This window comes from Opisthocomus hoazin, chromosome 3, assembly GCF_030867145.1.
Source record: "Opisthocomus hoazin isolate bOpiHoa1 chromosome 3, bOpiHoa1.hap1, whole genome shotgun sequence".
In the NCBI taxonomy this organism is placed as follows: Eukaryota; Metazoa; Chordata; class Aves; order Opisthocomiformes; family Opisthocomidae; genus Opisthocomus; species Opisthocomus hoazin.
In genome coordinates this window covers 1027988-1050370 of record NC_134416.1, presented here as the reverse complement: position 1 = coordinate 1050370, position 22383 = coordinate 1027988, and the positions used below count along the sequence as shown (strand labels likewise).

The window sequence follows — 22383 nt, the reverse complement described above, 5'->3', positions numbered from 1 at the left end:
GTTCCCATTGGCTGAGGCGCGGCGGGAGCGGGAAGTTCGTCGTCCCGCCGCTCTGAGGCACGGACGCCTGGGTCCTCCCCACCCCGGGGTGCGGCCCGGAGGCCTCGGACCCTCCCTCAGCCTCACCGGGCCCCGGGCCCCGCTCCGGGCGCCATGGAGCGGCGGCGGGAGCTGAAGGCGCTGCTGAAGAGCTGGGAAGCGGCGTTCTGGCGGGAACGGGGGAGGAGACCCGGCCAGGTGCCCGGGGGGGGGGGGGGGGGGCGGCGAGTGTGAGGGGCTGTCGTGAGTGAGGGGATGTCGTGAGTGAGGGGATACCGTGTGAAGGATGTTGTGTGTGGGGGGCTGTCGTGAGTGAGGGAGATATCGTGTGTGTGAGGGGATATCGTGTGTGAGAGGACTGTCGTGAGTGAGGGGGAGCTGTCGTGAGGGGGGGGGGGTGTCGTGGGGGGGGGGTCTGACGTGTGTTAGAGGGGCTGTCACGTGAGGGGATATCATGACTGAGGAGCTGTTGTGTGCGAGGGGATGTCATGAGTGAGGGGATCATGAGTGAGGGGGATATCGTGAGGGGGGGGGCTGTCGCGAGCGAGGGGATATCGTGTGTATGAGGTGGGATGTTGTGAGTGAGTGAGGGGGATGTCGTGTGAGGGGATATCGTGAGAGAGGGGCTGTCGTCGCGCGAGGGGGCTCTCAGGTGACGGGGTGCACGGGGATTTCCCCTCCTGTCCCCTGTGCCCGGGTTGGACGTGCGGCTCTCACACCCGTGTTCACCAGACTCCCGAGGAATGATTTTCATACTTGTTATTTCCCCAGGAGCTCATTAGCATATGCTAATATCCCTCTGCGCGCGCCCGTTTGACGACCCCGGGTGGCCGTCGGGGCTCTCGGGATGAATCCCAGCGTGGCAGGGGTTGGCAGGGCCCTCTGGGGTCACCCAGCCCAACCCCCTGCCCAAGCAGGGTCACCCAGAGCAGGCTGCACAGCACCGCGTCCAGCCAGGGTTGGAATATCTCCAGAGAAGGAGACTCCCCAGCCTCCCTGGGCAGCCTGGGCCAGGGCTCCGTCACCCTCAGAGGGAAGAAGTTCTTCCTCATGTTCAGCTGGAACTTCCTCTGCTCCAGTTTGTGCCCGTTGCCCCTTGTCCTGTCGCTGGGCACCACTGCAAAGAGTCTGGCCCCATCCTCCTGACCCCCCCCCTGCAGATATTTAGAGGCATTTCGAAGGTCCCCTCGCAGCCTTCTCTTCTCCAGGCTGAACAAGCCCAGCTCCCTCAGCCTCTCCTCAGAGGAGAGATGCTCCAGTCCCCTCCTCATCCTCGTAGCCCTCCGCTGGACTCTCTCCAGTAGCTCCTCGTCTTTCTTGAAATGAGGAGCCCAGCACTGGACCCAGAACTGCAGATGGGGCCTCCCCAGGGCAGAGCAGAGGGGGAGGAGAACCTCCCTCGCCCTGCTGCCCACACTCCTCTTGATGCACCCCAGGATCCCATTGGCCTTCTTGGCACCCAGGGCACGCTGCTGGCTCGTGGTCACCCTGTCGTCCCCCAGCACTCCCAGTCCCTCTCCGCAGAGCTGCTCCCCAGCAGGTCAGCCCCAGCCTGCACTGGTGCCTGGGGTTGTTCCTCCCCAGGGGCAGGACCCTGCCCTTGCCCTGGTTGAACCTCATCAGGTTCCTCTCTGCCCAGCTCTCCAGCCTGCCCAGGTCTCGCTGGATCCAGCACAGCCTGCTGGTGTATCCACCACTCCTCCCAGTTCTGTGCCATCAGCAAACTGGCTGAGGGGACACTCTGACTCTTCATCCAGGTCATTGATGAAGAAGTTGAACAAGACTGGGCCAGGTACTGACTCCTGAGGGACACCACTAGTTCCCGGCCTCCAACCAGACTCAGCACCACTGACACCAACCCTCTGAGTTCTGCCATTCAGCCAGTTCTCAATCCACCTCACTGACCACTCATCCAGCCCACACTTCCTGAGCTTCCCTAGCAGGATATCATGGGAGACAGTGTCGAAAGCCTTGATGAAGTCTAGGTAGACAACATCCACAGCTCTCTCCTCATCTACTCAGCCAGTCTACCATCGCAGAAAGCCATCAGATTGGTCAAGCATGATTTCCCCTTGATGAATCCATGCTGACTACTCCTGAGAACCTTCTTTTCCTCCACTTGCTTGTTGATGACCTCGAGGATGCTCCATCACCTTTCATGGGGTGGAGGTGAGGCTGACCGGCCTGTAGTTCCCTGGGTCCTCCTTCTTGCCCTTTTTGGAGTGACACTGGCCTTTCTCCAGTCCTCGGGCACCTCTCCTGTCCTCAAGGACCTCTCAAAGATGGTGGAGAGCGGCTCAGCAACGACGTCCACCAGCTCCCTCAGCACTCGTGGGTGCATTCCATCGGGGCCCATGGATCTGTGGGCGTCAGGATTGCTCCAGCGATCCCTCCCGCGGTCCTCCTCCACCCAGGGAGGGTCATCCTCCCTGCTGCTTGGGGGGAATTTTGCTCGAGGGGACATCGTGTCGGGGGAATTTGCGCGAGGGGACATCGATTTTGTGCGAGGAAAATCCATGCGAGGGATTTTTGCGCGGAAAATCAGGCGAGGGGGAGTTCGTGCGAGGGGTTTTGCGCCGGGAAATCATACGAGGAATTCCTGATACTTAAAAAAATCGCGGGAGAACGGACACCCCAGCGTCAGAAACAACCACAGCTCTACCCCAACCTCAAAAAAAAAACCCCCAAACGGCAAAAATTCGCAGCCCGCCCTCACCCCGCGGTAGCAGCGATCGCGCTAATTAGCTCCGGCAGCCTAAATTAACGCTGCCGACCCCGTTTGCCTTGCAGGCCGACGTCGAGGCGGCTCCGGAAGACACCAGGCGTGAGTACCGACCCCGGGGGGGGAGGTTTTGGGGTGATGCTGGGTCGCTGAGCCGGACCCCCGCCGCGGTTTGACGTTGAGGGAAGGGTGGGGGTGTCTCTGGGGGCAGGCGCCAGTGATTCCCGGCGTGGAGCTACGCCTGAACGCAGCCACGGCGATCGCTCGCAGGGCTCTACGAGGAGTACAGGGCGCTCAAGTGGCGGAGAGAGGAGCTGGATCCCGGCCGGATCAGCCCCTCACGCCGGGCGGCGGCGCGGGAGACCCCGACCCCGGAGCAGGTACCGGAGAAAGCCCCGACCCCCCCCAAAATTCACCCACGACGCGAGCGGCTTCGGGGCGTTCGTGCTTTGAACTTTTGCTGCGGAGAAACCCACATTCATCCTCCCGGTTTACAGAATCACAGAATTTAGGGAATTTAGTTTAGGGGTTTATTTGATCTTAACGAGGAAAATTATCCAATTAACAGTGTCTAATGTCTGGTTTTGACTTAGCGGATGAATAAAATGGCGTATAAGGACGCCGTGGGGGAGGGAAATCGAACGCCCGCGATCTCTTCCCGCTCTTTGTGCCCACTGAAAACACGGGCTCGTTTTAATCAGCCTCTTAACGAGGCAACGAGGGAGCCTGCACGTGGGGCGAGGCGATGAACGCCCCGGGGCTGTGGGGTTTCGCCCCAAAATGTGCTGCCTGCGGCCAAACGTCGCTGCGGCGGGGTGATGTCATGCTTGGTTGGATTAAATGGGGTTTGGGATTTCCAAGTTTGGGTTTAACGGGTTTTGGGATTCCAAAGTTACAATTTAACAAGTTTTGGGATTCCAAAGTTTGGGTTTTATGGGTTTTGGGATTCCAAAGTTTGGGTTTAACGGGTTTTGGGATTCCAAAGTTTGAATTTAACGGGTTTGGAGATTTCAAAGTTTGGATTTGACAGTTTTGGAGATTCCAAAATTGGGTTTAATGGGTTTTAGGAATTCCAAAGTTTGGTTTTTACAGGTTTTGGGATTCCAAAGTTTGGATTTAACAGGTTTGGGGATTTCAAAGTTTGGATTTGTCAGGTTTGGGGATTTCTGAGTTTGGATTTAATGGGATTTTGTATTCCAGAATTTGGATTTAATGGGTTGTTGGATTCCAGAGTTTGGGTTTTACAGGTCTGGGGATTCCAGAGTTTGGCTTTTACAGGTTTTGGGATTCCAAAGTTTGGATTTAACGGGTTTCGGGACTCCAAAGTTAGAATTTAACATGTTTGGAGATTTCAAAGTTTGGATTTAACGGGTTTGGGGATTCCAAAATTGGGTTTAATGGGTTTTAGGAATTCCAAAGTTTGGGTTTTACAGGTTTGGGGATTTCAAAGTTTGGATTTAACAGATTTTTTGGATTCCAAAGTTTGAGTTTTACAGGTTTTTGGATTTTCGAGTTTGGATTTAACAGGTTTTTGGATTCCAAAATTTGGATTTAATGGGTTGTTGGATTCCAGAGTTTGGGTTTTACAGATTTTGGGATTCCAAAGTTTGGATTTAACGGGTTTGGGGATTTCAAAGTTTGGATTTGACAGGTTTTGGGATTTCTGAGTTTGGATTTAATGGGAGTTTGTATTCCAAAATTTGGATTTAACAGGTTTTTGGATTTCAAGGTTTGGGTTTTACAGGTTTTGAGATTTCAGTGTTTGGGTTTTACAGGTTTTGGGATGCCAAAGTTTGGATTTAACAGGTTTCGGGACTCCAAAGTTAGAATTTAACGTGTTTGGGGATTTCAAAGTTTGGATTTGTCAGTTTTGGGGATTCCAAAATTGGGTTTAACGGGTTTTAGGAATTCCAAAGTTTGGGTTTTACAGGTTTGGGGATTTCAAAGTTTGGATTTAATAGATTTTTGGATTCCAAAGTTTGAGTTTTACAGATTTTTGGATTTTCGAGTTTGGATTTAACAGGTTTTTGGATTCCAAAATTTGGATTTAACGGGTTGTTGGATTCCAGAGTTTGGGTTTTACAGGTCTGGGGATTCCAGAGTTTGGCTTTTATAGGTTTTGGGATTCCAGAGTTTGGATTTAACGGGTTTGGGGATTTCAAAGTTTGGATTTGACAGGTTTTGGGATTTCTGAATTTGGATTTAATGGGAGTTTGTATTCCAAAATTTGGATTTAACGGGTTTTTGGATTTCAAGGTTTGGGTTTTACAGGTTTTGAGATTCCAAAGTTTGGGTTTTACAGGTTTTGGGATGCCAAAGTTTGGATTTAACAGGTTTCGGGACTCCAAAGTTAGAATTTAACGTGTTTGGGGATTTCAGAGTTTGGATTTAACGGGTTTGGGGATTCCAAAATTTGGGTTTAATGGGTTTTAGGAATTCCAAAGTTCGGGTTTTACAGGTTTGGGGATTTCAAAGTTTGGATTTAACAGATTTTTGGATTCCAAAATTTGAGTTTTACAGGTTTTTGGATTTTCGAGTTTGGATTTAACAGGTTTTTGGATTCCAAAATTTGGATTTAACGGGTTTTTGGATTCCAGAGTTTGGGATTTAACAGGTTTTTCGATTCCAGAGTTTGGGATTTAACAGGTTTTTCAATTCCAGAGTTTGGGATTTAACAGGTTTTTCAATTCCAGAGTTTGGGTGTTACGGTTTTGGCGATTCCAAAGTTACAATTTTACAGGTTTGGGGATTTCAGAATTTGGATTTAACGAGTTTTGGGGACTCCAAAGTAAAAATTGAACAGATTTTGGGACTCTGGAGTTTGGATGTAACAGGTTTTTGGATTTCCGACTTCGGGTTTGAGAGATTTGGGGATTTCCAATTTTGGGTTTTACAGGTTTTGGGATTTCCAATTTTGAATGTAACAGGTTTTGGGGATTCCAAAGTCTGAGTTTTACAGGTTTTTGGATTCCAAAGTTTGAGTTTAGCAGTTTTGAGGATTCCAAAGCTTGGATTTGACGGGTTTTTGGATTCCAAAGTTTGGATTTAACGGTTTGCCGTGTCCTTGCAGGTGCCAGACTCCGGCTGTTGGGGCGCGCACCTCAACCGGCAGCCGAAAACCCCCGGGCCGAGCCGCTGCGACCGCGCCGTGCCGAAAGCCTCGGCGCAGTACTACGGGATGAAGCTGAAATCCAAGCTGGGAGCTGCCGGGAAGGTCAGGGCTGGCTGGGAATTCTTCCTCCCCCCTCCTGCCAGACCCCCCCCACCATTAGCCGAGTGTGGGAGCTGGGGGTGCAGAACACCCCCAAACGCTGACGAAGGTCCTGTTTGATTTGGGGAGGGGGGCGCAGAGTTTCAGTGGCCGGTCTGACCCCCGTCCGTCTGTCTGTCCTTCCTTCCCCCCCGTTTTCAGGAGACACCCCTGACTCCCAGGAGGACCCCGACTCCCAGGAGGACCCCCGCTGTCCCCGGGCTGCAGGAAAATTCGGGGAGCGGTGACAAAGCCCTGGCGCCGACGCCGTCGGAGGCTCCGCGGAGCGAGGGAGGCGAGCCGGGAGATCTCCTCCTCCCTCCCTCGGTGTCGGGGCTGGCCCCCCTCATCCTCACTGCGAGGCCGAAGCCCCCCCAGCCTCCGAAGAAATTCCAGCAGCTGCAGCAGACGGTGGCGCGGAGGCTGGGCTCGCTGGATCCCGCCTGGCTGCAGAGGTGCCAGGGGACACCCGGGGACGGAGGGACAACACCGGGTGCCGCGCGGGACGGGGAGCAGGGGGAGGTCGGATGGGCCCCCCCAGAGCCGGAGCGGGGGGCCTGGGAACCGTCAGCAGGAGATTCCAGGAGGAAAAGGCCCCGTCGCGACGGAGACGGCGGCAACGACGAAGCGGTGGCTCCCGCGAAGCTCAGGCGATGCCGCCGCGGCTCGGCCGAGGGAGAGTTTGGTGCTGCTGGCGCGCCGAAGCAGAGCGAGGAGGAGGAGAAGGAGGAAGAGCGCGTGGCAGCCCGAAAGGAGAGCCGGACGCTGTCGGATCCCTCGGAAAACCTGGGGGATTTTGAGGATGAGGAGGAGAAGCCCAGACCCACGCGCAGAGCCGGCACCGCCAGGTAAACCCCGGCGATGCCGGGCGCTCCGCCGCGGGTTCGCCCGCCTCGGCGCAGCTCACGGCTCGCTTCCAGCTCCCGCGGCGGAGCTGCCGAAGCCCTTCAGGTCCCGAATTTAACGAACCCGGCAATTAAACCCCATCAACCGCCGGCCGCGGCGATGCCTCGCGGCGCTCCGAAGCGCCGGAATGTGGCCGGGGAAGGATGCAGTAGGGGTTTTCCTGTCGATTCCTCTAAATTCTGAGCTGCTTTTCCCCTGATTTCTGTTTCTTTACGTTGTCAGGAATTTAGGGGGGGGAGGAATAGATTTTGGGGGAGTTTTAAGTCTGATTATTTTGCGTGCTGATGCTCCACGCGCCTTTTGCCTCCCCTCAAGTGTCTGCATCCCCTTTGGTGACGTTTAAGGGATGAAATATTTAGGGATTTATTTCCCCCTAAGCCATTCCGCGGGCAGGAGCCGGGGAGGGGGCAGCTGGAGACCCCGACAGCCCCCCGACACGCGGGCAGGGGGCTTCCCAACCCCCCCCCTCTCCCCACAGAGCACCTCCCCAGCGAGGCGGCAACTTCGTCAGGCTCAACCTGAAAAAGAAATCTTACGTCCGCGCTTCCGCCCTGCGGGGAAATCGCCTTCGCAAGCAGGTAACGTCCCGGAGGCGGCCACCGGCGTCTCCCGCTCTCGCCGCTTCCTGACGAATCAAAATTATCTGGGACGAATCTAAAATTTTTCTGGCTCATCTTCATGTTCTTTCGAATTTCCATATTTTACCTTTAGTTCATTTGTTTTTTGAGCCGTCCCCAGCGCTGTGACCGCTCAGCTCCCGGCCGTTCCCGCTGCCGCCTGACTTCTCGGCTCCGAAAAAAAATCCAAAATCTAGAATTTTTTTAAAAAATTTCACTATTAATTCACGTGCAATCCTTCGGGATTGTCCCTGACGGAGGCGGGCGTCAGCTGGAGGAAAATCGCTTTTTATTTTCAATCTTGGCTTTGGCAAAACCCTGCTGCCACAGCCAAATAAAACATAACCAAATATACTTTTATTAAAAAGTATAAAAATAAGCCGAGACGGTCGTGCTTGGCCAGGTGTGGAAGCAGAAATGGCGGAAGAAAGCGGAACGGTTCGGAGGAGGCGGCGGATCCGTCGACCGGAGCTCCGACGTCTGCTTTAGGTGCGGCGGGACGGGGCACTGGGCGTCGGCGTGCCGGGGCCGAGGTAAGGCTCTGCGCGCCGGATTTACCGGGACGGGGAGGGATTTTTTGGGAAAGCCACGGGCCGGGTTCGGATCTGGCCATGGAAGATGGGAAACATCGGCCGGGCTTTACAGAATCACAGAATCACAGAATAGTAGGGGTTGGAAGGGACCTCTGTGGGTCACCCAGTCCAACCCCCCCGCCGAAGCAGGGTCACCTACAGCAGGCTGCACAGGACCTTGTCCAGGCGGGTCTTGAATATCTCCAGAGAAGGAGACTCCACAACCTCCCTGGGCAGCCTGTTCCAGTGCTCCGTCACCCTCAGAGAGAAGAAGTTCTTCCTCATGTTCAGACGGAACTTCCTGTGCCTCAGTTTGTGCCCATTGCCCCTTGTCCTGTCACTGGGCACCACTGAAAAGAGCTTGGCCCCATCCTCCTGACACCCACCCTTCAGATATTTGTAGGCATTTATAAGGTCCCCTCGCAGCCTTCTCTTCTTCAGGCTGAACAAGCCCAGCTCCCTCAGCCTCTCCTCGTAGTGGAGATGCTCCAGTCCCCTCACCATCCTTGTAGCCCTCCGCTGGACTCTCTCCAGTAGCTCTTCATCCTTCTTGAACTGGGGAGCCCAGAACTGGACACAGTACTCCAGATGAGGCCTCACTAGGGCACTGTAGAGGGGAAGGAGAACCTCCCTCGTCCTGCTGGCCACACTCTTCTTGATGCACCCCAGGATCTCATTGGCCTTCTTGGCAGCCAGGGCACACTGCTGGCTCATGGTTAACCTGTCGTCCACCAGGACACCCAGGTCCCTCTCCGCAGAGCTGCTCTCCAGCAGGTCCACCCCAAGCCTGTACTGGTGCCTGGGGTTGTTCCTCCCCAGGTGCAGGACCCTGCACTTGCCCTTGTTGAACCTCATCAGGTTCCTCTCTGCCCAGCTTTCCAGCCTATCCAGGTCACGCTGAATGGCAGCACAGCCTTCTTTCCCCCCGCGGCCTCTCTCTGCTGTTTTTCCGGGATAATAACTGGGAAGAGGGTGGGAAAACGAGGCGGTTTCTTCCCCGTGGGTTTAATTAGCGAATTAAAGCGAATTCTCGCCCGCAGAGACGGCCGCCAGCTCGCCGCCGGCGGAGAGCAACCGCGCCGAGGAAGAGGAGGAGGCTCCCCTGGCCACGCTGGAAGAAGCAGCTCGCGGGACCGACGCCGCGTGCCCGGAGCTCGCCGGTGAGACCCCGCGGCTCGCCGCGCCGCCGGCTCGCGTCGCCTCTCCGCTGACACGCTGCGGTTGGCTCTGGGATGAGCTCCTGCGGCCTTTTCCCCGCCGTTGGAAGAAATTTTGTTGGGGTTCCCTTTCCCCTGGGATCAAACGGTGGTTTTGGCAGGTTGGGTTTGTGCCGGGTCTCCTCCCGGAACGCCAACCTAAAATCTGGCCGGGCTCCTGCGCGGCGGCGGGTGGGAAAACCCGCCTCCACGTCCCGACTGCTGCCGTTATTCCCCGGCAGAGAGCGACTGGGAAAGCTCCGAGAAGATTCCGGAGGCGCCGACGGCTTACCTGGACATGCGGCATCCGACGGCCGAGCCGCCCTCTCCCCCCGCGCCCGTGGAGCCGCTCTACGACCCGGCGACGGTGCGAGGTGCGGCTCCTGGGGTGCTCCGCGTGGAGCCGGGGTGTGGGGCTGGGGTTTGGGCCCCTGAACCCGCGTCCTCCCCCCAGCAGAGACCCCCGAGGAGGTGTTGGAGGCTCTGAAGACGCTGGGCTACAGCTCCTTCCGCCCGGGCCAGGAGGTGGCCGTCATGCGGATCCTCTCAGGTGGGTTTCTTCCCCACCCAGGGTGACCAGCTCGTCCCCAAACCACGTCCCCCACGCTGTTGTCCCACCAGGCCTCTCCACGCTGGTGGTGTTACCGACGGGGATGGGGAAGTCCCTCTGCTACCAGCTCCCCGCTTACCTCTACCACAAACGCTCCAACTGCATCACCTTGGTCGTCTCCCCCCTGGTGTCCCTGATGGATGACCAGGTACCGCTCGGCTGTCGATGCCGCCGGGCGTGGTAAAAGCTCGGGAACGCTTCCCTCTCCCCCTGCCCCGAGTCACCCGCGGCTTCGCTTCCAGGTCTCGGGTTTGCCGCCGTGCCTGAAGGCCGTCTGCGTCCACTCCAACATGAGCAAAACCCAGCGGGACGCGGCGATGGAGAAGGTGAGGGAGCGACGCGTCCCCAGTTCTCCGGGGAGAACCACGCACCGGCGGGTAAAGCCTCTCGTCTCCCCGCTCCGGTGCAGGTGCGGCGGGGCGAGGCGCAGGTGCTGCTGCTGTCCCCCGAGGCCTTGGTCGGCGGGAGCGGTTCGGGATGCGGCTGCCTGCCCTCCGCCGCTCGCCTGCCGGCCGTGGCCTTCGCCTGCATCGACGAAGCTCACTGCGTCTCCGAGTGGTCGCACAATTTCCGTCCCTGCTACCTGCGGCTCTGCAAGGTGCGAGGCGGCGCGGGGCGGTGGGGACGGGGGGGGAAAGCCCGAGGCGGTGGGAAAAGCTGTCGGGAGCGAGGAACGACGTCGTCCCTCAGGGGTCAGTGCTGGGCCCAGTCTTGTTCAACATCTTCATCAATGACCTGGATGAAGAGTTAGAGCGTCCCCTCAACCAGTTTGCTAATGGCACAGAACTGGGAGGAGTGGTGGACACACCGGCAGGCTGTGCTGGATCCAGGGAGACCTGGGCAGGCTGGAGAGCTGGGCAGAGAGGAACCTGATGAGGTTCAACCAGGGCAAGGGCAGGGTCCTGCCCCTGGGGAGGAACAACCCCAGGCACCAGGACAGGCTGGGGCGGAGCTGCTGGAGAGCAGCTCTGTGGAGAGGGACTGGGAGTGCTGGGGGACGACAGGGTGACCACGAGCCAGCAGCGTGCCCTGGGTGCCAAGAAGGGCAATGGGATCCTGGGGTGCATGAGGAGGAGTGTGGGCAGCAGGGCGAGGGAGGTTCTCCTCCCCCTCTGCTCTGCCCTGGGGAGGCCCCATCTGCAGTGCTGGGTCCAGTGCTGGGCTCCCCAGTTCAAGAAAGATGAGGAGCTACTGGGGAGAGTCCAGCGGAGGGCTACGAGGATGATGAGGGGACTGGAGCATCTCTCCTCTGAGGAGAGGCTGAGGGAGCTGGGCTTGTTCAGCCTGAAGAAGAGAAGGCTGCGAGGGGACCTTCGAAATGCCTCTAAATATCTGCAGGGTGGGGGTCAGGAGGATGGGGCCAGACTCTTTCCAGTGGTGCCCAGCGACAGGACAAGGGGCAACGGGCACAAACTGGAGCAGAGGAAGCTCCATCTGAACCCGAGGAAGAACTTCTTCCCTCTGAGGGTGATGGAGCCCTGGCCCAGGCTGCCCAGGGAGGCTGTGGAGTCTCCTTCTCTGGAGATATTCCAACCCCGGCTGGACGCGGTGCTGTGCAGCCTGCTCTGGGTGACCCTGCTTGGGCAGGGGGTTGGGCTGGGTGACCCCAGAGGTCCCTTCCAGCCCCGACCATTCTGTGATTCGGTTTCCCTCCTCTCGGCAGGTTCTCCGGGAGCGCCTGGGTGTGCGCTGCTTCCTGGGGCTGACGGCGACCGCCACGCTGGCCACGGCGCGGGACGTGGCCCAGCACCTCGGCGTGGCGGCAGGAGAAGGGCTGGCAGCGCGTTTCGCCGCCGTGCCGCCCAACCTCCGCCTCTCCGTCTCCGTGGACGGCAACAGGGATCAGGTAGGGAGCGGGCAGCGAGAAATCGGATTTCTTGCCGGGAACGCCGGATTCAGGGCGGATCCTCAAGGAGAGGAGACCCCCCCTCTGCTCCAGCCACTTTGGGGGGTCCCCTTGCCCCCTTTTCCGCCCCGCAGGCCCTCATCTCCCTGCTGCGAGGGGAGCGTTTCGGCCGCCTCGACTCCGTCATCGTTTACTGCACGCGGCGGGAGGAGACGGCTCGCGTGGCGGCGCTCATCCGCACCCGCCTCCAAGGAATCCCACTCGAGGATCCCTGCGGAGCCGAGGAGCCGGACAATGCCAAAGGGAGGAAAGCCAAGGGTAGGCAGCGCACCCTCCCTCTCCGAAAGGCAAGCCCGAAGCGTCGCGTCCGGTGAATCCGGAGAATCCCGAGGGAATTAAACGCCGTTAAACCCTCTTCTGTTTAATTTTCCAGGGGAAAAAAGCGCCCACCGCCCGCCCAAGTGGATCGCGGACGCCTACCACGCCGGCCTCTCCGCCGCCGAACGCCGCCGCGTCCAGAAGAGCTTCATGAGCAGCCGACTCCGCGTGGTGGTGGCCACGGTGGCTTTCGGCATGGGGCTGGACAAAGCGGACGTCCGCGGCGTCGTCCATTACAACATGCCCAAGAATTTCGAGAGTTACGTCCAGGAGATCGGCCGGGCCGGGCGAGACGGTGAGCCGGCTCACTGCCACCTCTTCTTGGACCCGGAGGTGAGCCCTGCCGCTGGGGTTCGGCGGGGGGGGGGGTCTCCCCTAAATTTTGGGGGTCTTCCTCCCCCTCACCGCCGCCTCTCCAGGGAGGGGATCTCCACGAGCTCCGGCGCCACATTTACGGTGACACGGTGGATTTTTTCACCATCAAGAAGCTGGTGCAGAAGGTTTTTTCTCCCTGCAAGTGCCTGGAGCTGAACCAGAAACACCAGGACGTCGTCAGGGTGAGGAAGGGGCCGAGCACCCCGCTCCCGCAGCCTTCCCGGCTTCGTAACTCGTTAACGCGGTAGAAAACGCTTTAATTATCGGTGGAGGGAAGTCTGGGGAACGCCGTGGCGTAGGATCCGGCCGGGATCGGGTTGGGATGCGCCGGAAGGAAGGCGGGAGCCTGCCCGTCCTCTAACCGCCGCGCCGCAGGACGGCGAGGTGGGCGACGCCGAAATGGCCGAGCTCGCCGAGGAAGAGGACGGCGACGCGGCGGCGAGGCAGAGCGAGCAGCGACCGCGCGCCTGCTACAAACACGAGCGAGCCATCCCCGTCCAGCAAACCGTGGAGGCCCTGGACGTCCGGGAGGAAGGTGAGGAGCGCGAAACCGGGCCCCGACCGCGGCCGGTGGAGACCCCTCGCTCCGTCCGCGCCTCCTCGCTCTCTCGCAGGCGTCGAGACCCTCCTGTGCTACCTGGAGCTGTGCCCGCAGCGCTGGCTGGAGCTGCTGCCTCCCACCTACTCCTCCTGCCGTCTCCTCTGCTACGGGGGACCCCGGCAGCTCCAGGCCGTGGCGCAGAGGTCAGAGCCGCGCCGTGGGGCGCCGGCGCGAATGCCGCGGCGTTCCCTGTGCCCAGTGGGAGCAGCTCCGCAGCCCGGAGGGGAAAAATCCAGCTTCGAGCCACGGTGCCGACGGGTTTGGGGTGTCTCCTGCCCTCAGCTGTCCCCCCGTCGCCATCGTCCTGGCCCGGGAGCGCCTCGCCGGGAAGGACCGCGGCCTGGCCGGCTCCTTGGAGTTCGACGTGGTCTCGCTGAGCGATTCCATGGGTTGGGAAACGGCGCTGGTGAAACGGGCCCTGCGTCAGCTCCAGTGGGATCCGCGTCTGCGCCAAGGTACCGGCGTCCCCGGCTGCCTCGCGCGCGGGAGATCCCTCCCGGCTCGCGGTGGGTGCCGGATCGGCGCCGGCTCGACCAGCTCTTGGTACCCTTCAGGTGGCCACGGCGAGGGGAAGAGCGGGGTGCTGGTGGAATTCGGAGAGCTCTCCTTCCACCTCCGCGCCTACGGCGACCTCACTGACCGGGAGCTGGACTCCGTCTGCGACTTCCTCCACCGAAGGGTGGTGGCCCGGGAGAAGACGGCTCTCGCCCAGCTCCGCGCCTGCTTCCGGGCCTTCCAGAGGTGAGCCTGGGTGGAGAAGACTTCTGGGTGGTGGCCCTCCAGTTGGGCCACCCTCCCAGTTTGGGTACTGGGAAGGGAGGAGGCTGACGCCGGGGTGCAGCGTGGCCTTCCAGACCTGCGGGCCTCACCCTGCGGATGAGGAAGAGGAGAGGAGCTCCCGGCTGAAGGCTCTGCTCAGTGACTACTTCCAGAAGGAGCCGGCCGAGCGTGGCTGCGATGAGGAGGAAGAGGAGGAGGAAGATCTTGGCGATGCCGAAGTGAGCAAATCCTCTTTTAGCAGAAGGGAGCGCGTCAGTTTTGAGGTCTTTGGGGTGAGGAAGAGGAGGGACGCGACTTCCCCACCACGTCTTTTCCTCCGCAGCTGCGGGAGTGGGAGAGCCAGATCCGCGCCGACATCCGCCGCTTCCTCGCCATCCGCCAGGACGAGAAGTTCTCCGGCAGAGCCGTCGCCCGGATATTTCACGGCATCGGTGAGCGAAAATTGGGGGGGAAAATCCGACGCCGGAGGGGCTCCGGTGACCTGCCCGTCCCCCTCCTCACCGGGGGGCTCCTCCGCCCGCTCCCCGCAGGCAGCCCCGCTTTCCCTGCCCAGATCTACGGCCGCGACCGCCGATTTTGGAGGAAATATCTCCGCTTCGATTTCCACCGCCTCGCCCGCCTGGCCACCGAGGAGATCCTGGCCGGCAGGTGAGGCCGGGAGCCCAGATGCCCGAGGGCCACTGGGACGTCACCGGGGAGGGGGGGGGGCTTGCTGTCACCCCCCCAGGGGAAGCCCTTTTCGGGGGGCACGGAGCCCACCCCAACGTCGAGACGCGGGGCGGAACGAGCCCGGCGGGTTTTGTCGGGATTTTATCAAAGAATTAATAAATGGCCCCAAATTTCACCCTCCCCACCCGCGCCTACAGCTTTTTGCCTGCGTCAATGGAGGGGGGGGGGGGCTGTTGCTGTGGCAACGGGGTGGTGCAGGGGGGGCTGTGACTGGCAAGGGAGGGGTGTTGTGGTGATGGGGGGCGACGGGCAGCGTGGCAACGGTGGGGTTGTCACCGTGTGGTGCAGGATGCCCGTTGCCATGGCAACGAGGGGGTAGGATGCCTGTTGCCATGGCAGCAAGGGGGGTAGGATGCCTGTTGCCATGGCAGCAAGGGGGGTAGGATGCCCGTTGCCATGGCAATGAGGGGGTAAGTTGCCCGTTGCCATGGCAGCAAGGGGGGTAGGATGCCAGTTGCCATGGCAATGAGGGGGGTAAGATACCCGTTGTCATGGCAGCAAGGGGGGTAGGATGCCCGTTGCCATGGCAATAAGGGGGTTAGATGCCCGTTGCCATGGCAGCAAGGGGGGTAGGATGCCCGTTGCCATGGCAGCGAGGGGGGTAGAATGCCCGTTGCCATGGCAACGAGGGGGGTAGTATGCCCGTTGCCGTGGCAACAAGGGGGTAGGATGCCTGTTGCCATGGCAGCGAGGTGGGTAGGATGCCCGTTGCCATGGCGATCTGAGGCGCCCATCACCGTGGCCGCGTCACCGGGAGGGCGCCAGGGTCCCTGCCCTCACCGCGCCCGGAGAGCTGTGCCCACCCCGGGCGCCGTCACCGCAGCTCTGGCCCCCTGCCCGCTCCCTGCCCGCGCCGCCCCAGCGAGCAGCCGCGCCGCGTGCCAGCCAGGAGCCGGAGCAGCCGCCCGCGGCGTGCCGTCGCTCCCTACCCCCTTTCCATCCAGAATCGGGGTGCTCTTCACCCCGGCTCGCGGGGTGCCCACGGCGGCGAAGCCCACACTCCCTCCAAAAACCCTTTGGGTGTTGCCGGCGGCGGCAGCTCCCGGATGACCGAAACCATCCCGGCGAGGCCGGGCTGGAAAGCCGGTTTCCAACCGGAGAACGTCACGCCCCAGTTTCCACCGGGCGCTGGGCTCCCGCGGGACGCGGCGTCCCCGCCCGGAGCGGTGTCGGTTCGGGACGGTCGCGCCGGTTCGCGTTCCCAAAACCTTTTTAAACATTAACAGCAGGAGCTGGGCGCCAAGCGAGGGACGCCGGCACCACGCAGCCTCCTTCATCCCTCCTCCTCCTCCTCCATAGGAAACCCCAGCTCGCGGCACGACCCGGCGACGCGGTAAAAGCCGAGGGCTGGCCGCAGCGCTGGAGCTTTCCTCCTCATCATTCATGGCACCCACCAACGCCATCCACACGGTGTTCGTGGCACCCACCAACGCCATCCACGGCGTTCATGGCACCCACCAACGCCATCCATGGTGTTCTCAGCCCCCAACGTGGCGCGGGAGCAGCGGGCGACGCAATCCTCCACCCCCAACGCCTCCGGCGTGGCCGCCAACGCGGTGGACGGGAACCGGGACGGCGTTTGGCAGCGCGGCTCCTGCAGCCACACGCGGTGGGAGCGGGAGCCGTGGTGGAGCGTGGACCTGGGCGGCCGTGGCGGCCATGGTGGTGAAGAACCGGCAGGATTGCTGCTGGCGGCGGCTGCGGGGGGCGCAGGTCCACGTCGGCGACGCGGCGAGCGACCACGGCAAGGACAACCCCATATGAGCTGAAAAAATGGGGATTTTTGGGGTGGGGGGAGCCATCTCCTGACCCCCGTCTCTTCCTTGCCGGCAGCTGCGGCGTCATCACCGACACCGGCCCCGGCTCGCTCAGCACCGTCTGCTGCGCCGGCTTGCCGGGTCGCTTCGTCTCCGTCCTCATCCCCGGGTGCGAGGACGCGCTGGTGCTGTGCAAGGTGGAGGTGGTGCTGCAGGGCTGCCACCCCCCACCCGGAGGTGAGGGGGGTCCCAGTTGGGGGGTCTGCCGGGGCGGCATCCGGTGCCGGCAGCCTCGTGCCACGCTCCCTCCGGCCATTCCAGCCGCCAACGTGGCGCGGGGCCACGCCGTCGCCCAGTCGTCCACGCTGAACGCCCTCAGCCTGGCCGCCAACACCGTCAACGGCAACGGGGAAGGCGGCTCCTGCGCCCGCACCGAGAAGGAGCTGGAGCCGTGGTGGCGCGTCAACCTGGGACGCCGGCACGCCGTCTACGCCGTCGCCGTCACCAACCGCCGCGACTGCTGCTGGGAGAGCCTCCTCGGCGCCCAGGTCCACATCGGGGACTCCCTGGCCGACCACGGCAAACGCAACCCCGTGTGAGCGAGGTTCCCCCAACCCCGCACCACGCTCTCCCGCCGGCCGTAGCCGTGACGCTTCCCTCCCGGCAGCTGTGGCACCATCTTGGACGCCAGTCCCGGCACCACCAGCACCGTCTGCTGCAACAGGCTGCCGGGTCGCTGCGTCACCGTCATCATCCCCGGGCGGGAGGATTACCTCGTGCTCTGCGAAGTGGAGGTGACAACGCAGAGCTGCATCCCCCCGCCCGGCGGTAAGGGCCGAAACAACCCCCCCAGCAGGGAGCCGGCGCGTGCCGGATAGCCGCCGGCGAGCCCCGACCGCGCTGAGCGCCGCGGAGATTTGATCCCTGCGGCACTGGGGGTTGGGGAGGGGTCCTGGGGTGGGGGATGCGGATGTCACATGCGTCCCTGAGCTGGTGGCACGTCGGTGTGCCAGGAGGGTGCCTGGAGGGACGGGGGGAGGAAGGTTCCCGGCACCGGCGCTGTGTCCGGGGGTCGATACCCAGCCACGGCCCGCCACCGGCGATGACCACCCGGAGCCGACGTCGCCATCCCGCAGTGTTCCCCCCAGCCCAAAACCTGGCCCTGCGGCGCCCGGCGACGCAGTCCTCCGCCGCCGGCAACGCCATCGACGCCGTGGACGGGAACTGGCAGCACGGCTCCTGCTCCCAAACCGAGAAGGAGCTGGAGCCGTGGTGGATGGTGGACTTGGGCTGGAGCCGCGCCGTGGCGGCTGTGGTGGTGAGGAACCGCCTGGACTGCTGCTGGCACCGGCTGAAGGGCGCCCGTGTCCACGTCGGGGACTCCCTCGCCGGCCACGGCACCAACAACCCCGTGTGAGTACCGCTGCGGCGTGCGGCTGCTCCGGCGCTCGCCCACTCTCACCCTTCCCCCATCCCCATCCCCGCAGCTGCGGCACCATCACCGACACCAGCCCCGGTTCCGCCAGCACCGTCTGCTGCCGTGGGCTGCGCGGTCGCTACGTCACCGTCGCCGGCCGGGAGGAGCGGCTGAGCCTGTGCGAGGTGGAGGTGGTGGAGCAGGGCTGCACCGCGCTGCCCAGCGGTGAGTGGGTTTTTGGGGGGACCACACACCGGGGGCGGCGGTTGGGGATGCGTCACCCCCAACCCGTCCGTCCCCGCAGCGCCCAACGTGGCCCTGGGCCGCCCGGCCGCCCAGTCGTCGGTGCTGGACGCCGGCAGCGGCGCCGCCAACGCCGTCGACGGGAACCGGGACGGGGAGCGCGGTTCCTGCTCCCACACCGCCGAGGAACCGGAGCCGTGGTGGCGCGTGGACCTCGGCCGCTGGCTCGCTGTCTACGCTGTGGTGGTGAAGAACCGCCAGGACTGCTGCTGGGAGAGTCTGAGGGGCACCGAGGTCCACGTCGGCGACTCCTTGGTCGACCGCGGCCGCCGCAACCCCGTGTGAGCCCCAGACCCGTCACCATCGCCGGGACTCCCCGCCGGGACCACGCTGGCTCATCCTCCTCCTCCTCTTCCTCCCTCTCCCGGCAGCTGCGGCATCATCACCGATGCCGGCCCTGGCTTGCTTAGCACCGTCTGCTGTCACGGCCTTCGCGGTCGCTACATCACCATCCTCATCCCCGACCGGGAGGACGCGCTGGTGCTGTGCGAGGTGGAGGTGATCCGGCAAGGCTGCGCCCCGCTGCCGGGAGGTGAGCTGCCAGAAAGACCCCCCACCCTCCTTTCGCCAGCACCCGACACCGTCCACGGCATTCGTGGCACCCACCAACGCCATCTGTGGCGTTCGTGGCACCCACCGACACCGTCCACGGCGTTCGTGGCACCCACCGACCTCATCCGCGATGTTCGTGGCACCCACCAACACTGTCCATGGTGTTCGTGGCACCCACCAACGCCATCCACGGCGTTCATGGCACCCACCAACGCCATCCATGGTGTTCTCAGCCCCCAACATGGCGCGGGAGCAGCAGGCGACGCAATCCTCCACCCCCAACGCCTCCGGCGTGGCCGCCAACGCGGTGGACGGGAACCGGGACGGCGTTTGGCAGCGCGGCTCCTGCAGCCACACGCGGCGGGAGCGGGAGCCGTGGTGGAGCGTGGACCTGGGCGGCCGTGGCGGCCGTGGTGGTGAAGAACCGGCAGGATTGCTGCTGGCGGCGGCTGCGGGGGGCACGGGTCCACGTCGGCGACGCGGCGGGCGACCGCGGCAAGGACAACCCCATGTGAGCTGAAAAAATGGGGATTTTTGGGGTGGGGGGAGTCATCTCCTGACCCCCGTCTCTTCCTCGCCGGCAGCTGCGGCGTCATCACCGACGCCGGCGCCAGGTCGCTCAGCACCGTCTGCTGCCGCGGGCTGCAGGGCCACTACGTCACCGTCACCATCCCCGGGCGCGAGGACGCGCTGGCGCTGTGTGAGGTCGAGGTCTACGGCGCCGAGCTCTGAGGGGGGGGGATTTCGGGGGGGGGGGGGCGGCATGGGGTTGGGGTGTCCCCCCCACCCGGCATGGGACGAAGCCACCCCACGGCACCGGGGTGCCAGCGGCTCGGCCGCGAGCTGCGGCTGCTCCCCGCTTCCCTTCTCCAGCGCAGGATGCGGCCGCAGCGGGGGGGCTTCTTGGTGTGGGACCCCCTCCCCGGGGCACGGGGCGCCCCAATAAACACTGCCTGTCTGTAGGTTCCCATGGGGCACCCTATAGATCGTGTGGGCACCCTATAGATCATGCAGGCACCCTACAGATGATGCTGGGCACCCTATAGATCATGCTGGGCACCCTGTGGGGCTGGGCACCCTATAGATCACACAGACACCCTATAGATCACACAGGCACCCTATAGACCATGCTGGGCACCCTATAGATCATACTGGGCACCCTGTGGGGTTGGGCACCCTATAGATCACACAGGCACCCTATAGATCATGGTGGGCACCCTGTGGGGCTGGGCACCCTATAGATCACACAGGCACCCTATAGATCATGCTGGGAACCCTGTGGGACTGGGCACCCTATAGATCACACAGGCACCCCATAGATCATGCAGGCACCCTATGGGACTGGGCACCCTATAGATCACACAGGCACCCTATAGATCATGCAGGTCCCTCGTGGGCCCTGCTGAGCATCCTGTGGGGCTGGGCACCCTATAGATCACACAGGCACCCTATAGATCATGCTGGGCACCCTGTGGGACTGGGCACCCTATAGATCATGCAGGCACCTCATGGGCCCTGCTGGGCACCCTATAGGTGTGGGCACCCTACAGATCACACAGACACCCTATAGATCACACAGGCACCCTATAGATCACACAGGCACCCCGTGGGCCCTGCTGGGCACCCTGTGGGACTGGGCACCCTATAGATCATGCAGGCACCCTATAGATCATGCTGGGCACCCTATAAATCATGCTGGGCACCCTGTGGGGCTGGGCACCCTATAGATCACACAGGCACCCTATAGATCATGCTGCGCACCCTGTGGGACTGGGCACCCTATAGATTGTGTGGACACCCTATAGATCATGCGGGCACCCTATAGATGATGCTGGGCACCCTATAGATCATGCTGGGCACCCTATGGGGCTGGGCACCCTATAGATCACACAGGCACCCTATAGATCATGCAGGCACCCTATAGATCACACGGGCACCCTATAGATCATGTTGGGCACCCTGTGGGGCTGGGCACCCTATAGATCATGCAGGAACCCTATAGCTCATGCAGGCACCCCGTGGGCACTGCTGGGCACCCTACAAGCCATGCCAGCCCCCCTCAACCATGCTGGGCACCCCATGCCCCCGCCCCAGGCACCCTATGGGCGATGCTCTGGGTGACGCCGAGCCCCACGTGCGCTTGCGAGCGGCACCCGACCCCAACGCTGCCGGGCACCCCGTGAGCCAGGCCGGGCCCTACTGATGTCACTGGCACCCGCGACCTGGGGGACGGGGAGCACCCCCACTCCGGAGGGGGACACGGTGCCAACCCCGGCGCTCTGCGGTACCTCCTGTAGGACGCCCAGCGGGCACCGGCCCACGGCGTGAGCGATGCCAGGGCTTCAGTCCTCGGGGACGCCGGGCACCGGCGCTGGCACCGATGACCCCGATGTCCCCTCCATCATGGCCAGGGCTGGGCACCATGGTCCCTGCGGGTAAATGTCAGGGGGGGCAGTGACAGGGTGGTAATGGGGAGGGTGACGGGGGTGGGCAATGGGGTGGGTAACGAGGAGGGCAATGGGGAGGGTAACGAGGAGGGCAATGGGGAGGGTAACGGGGGATGGGTAAAGGGGGGTGGGTAACGGGGTGGGCTAAGGGGCAGGTAAGGGAGAGGGTATTTAGGAGGGTAATGGGGTGGATAACGAGGAGGGTAATGGGGTGGGTAATGAGCAGGGTAATGGGGTGGGTAATAGGGTGGGCTTTTGGGAGGGTAAAGGGGCAAGTAATGAGGGTAAGGGGACAGGTAACGGGGAGAGTAATGGGAAGGGTAAAGGAGTGGGTAACGAGGAGGGTAATGGGGCAGGTAATGAGGAGGGTAATAGGGCAGGTGTTTATAAGGGTAATGGGGTGGGTAACAGGGTAATGGGGTGGGTAACGAGGAGGGTAATGGGGCAGGTAATGAGGAGGGTAATAGGGCAGGTGTTTATAAGGGTAACAGGCGGGTAACGAGGAAGGTAATGGGGTGGGTAATGAGGCGGGTAATAGGGAGGGTAACGGGGCAGGTAACGGGGTGGGTAACGAGGAGAGTAACTGGTGGGTAAAGGAGTAGGTAAAGAGAAAGGTAACGGGGAGGGCAATAGGGTGGGTAAATAGGAGTGTAACGGGGTGGGTAATGGGGCAGGTAACGAGAAGATTAATGGGGTGGGTAACTGGGAGGGTGATGGGGTGGGTATTTGGGATGGTAACAGTGTGAGTAATGAGGAGGGTAACGGAGTGGCTATTTGGGAGAGTAATGGGGCAGGTGACAGGGAGAGTAAAGGAGTGAGTAAATAGGAGTGTAACGAGGTGGGTAACGGGGCGGTTAACGAGAAGAGTAATAGGGTGGGTAACGAGTCGGGTATTTGGGAGGGTAATGGGGCAAGTAATGAGAAGGGTAATGGGGCAGGCATTTAGGAGAGTAATGGGGAGGGTAACAGGGTAAAGGAGTGGGTAACGGGGAGGGTAATGGGGCAGGTAATGAGGAGGGTAATAGGCCATGTATTTGTAAGGGTAACGGGGCGGGTAACAGGGTAATGGGGTGGGTAACGAGGAGGGTAATGGGGTGGGTAACAGGGTAACGAGGAGGGTACTAGGGAGGGCAAGGGGGTAGGTAACGGGGTGGGTAATGGGGCAGGTAACGAGGACGGCGATGGGGTGGGTACTTGGGATGGTAACAGTGCAAGTAATGAGAAGGGTAACGGGGCGGGTATTTGGGAGAGTAATGGGGCAGGTAACGGGGAGAGTAAATGAGTGA

General features: G+C 61.6%; 2 protein-coding genes across 3 annotated transcripts; both read left to right on the top strand.

The window, feature by feature from the left end:
• The first annotated feature begins 22 nt into the window (after positions 1 to 22).
• Positions 23 to 14735, top strand: RECQL4 (RecQ like helicase 4). 2 transcript variants are annotated; one of them, XM_075415419.1, is made up of 24 exons: positions 23 to 237; positions 2830 to 2863; positions 3032 to 3141; positions 5832 to 5975; positions 6174 to 6859; positions 7396 to 7495; positions 7938 to 8067; positions 9147 to 9266; positions 9545 to 9676; positions 9760 to 9852; positions 9924 to 10060; positions 10155 to 10238; positions 10322 to 10510; positions 11576 to 11758; positions 11893 to 12076; positions 12192 to 12469; positions 12556 to 12693; positions 12887 to 13046; positions 13126 to 13255; positions 13395 to 13567; positions 13667 to 13853; positions 13954 to 14110; positions 14215 to 14323; positions 14423 to 14735. In XM_075415419.1, exons 1-24 carry the CDS (start codon positions 154 to 156, stop codon positions 14542 to 14544), a joined length of 3864 nt encoding a protein of 1287 aa, XP_075271534.1. In that variant the 5' UTR covers positions 23 to 153; the 3' UTR covers positions 14545 to 14735. The 2 variants fall into 2 exon arrangements, with proteins under 2 accessions (XP_075271534.1, XP_075271533.1); XM_075415418.1 differs by having other exon boundaries at positions 9757 to 9852.
• A 1269-nt stretch (positions 14736 to 16004) lies between these two features.
• LOC142360790 (uncharacterized) lies at positions 16005 to 19382 on the top strand. Its single transcript, XM_075415340.1, is given in 11 exon segments — positions 16005 to 16381; positions 16455 to 16615; positions 16700 to 16973; positions 17046 to 17206; positions 17392 to 17791; positions 17866 to 18020; positions 18100 to 18379; positions 18470 to 18630; positions 18884 to 19052; positions 19054 to 19161; positions 19235 to 19382. Coding segments are annotated over 11 exon segments (2394 nt in total).
• Positions 19383 to 22383: the final 3001 nt, after the last annotated feature.

Excerpts from the sequence above, each read along its gene's own strand:
- RECQL4 (XM_075415418.1), top strand. The coding sequence starts at position 154 with ATGGAGCGGCGGCGGGAGCTGAAGGCGCTGCTGAAGAGCTGGGAAGCG. Across the intron at positions 12,694-12,886 it reads AACACCAGGACGTCGTCAGG|GACGGCGAGGTGGGCGACGC; the intron begins GTGAGGAAGGGG and ends GCCGCGCCGCAG. Across the intron at positions 13,854-13,953 it reads TGCTTCCGGGCCTTCCAGAG|CGTGGCCTTCCAGACCTGCG; the intron begins GTGAGCCTGGGT and ends GCCGGGGTGCAG.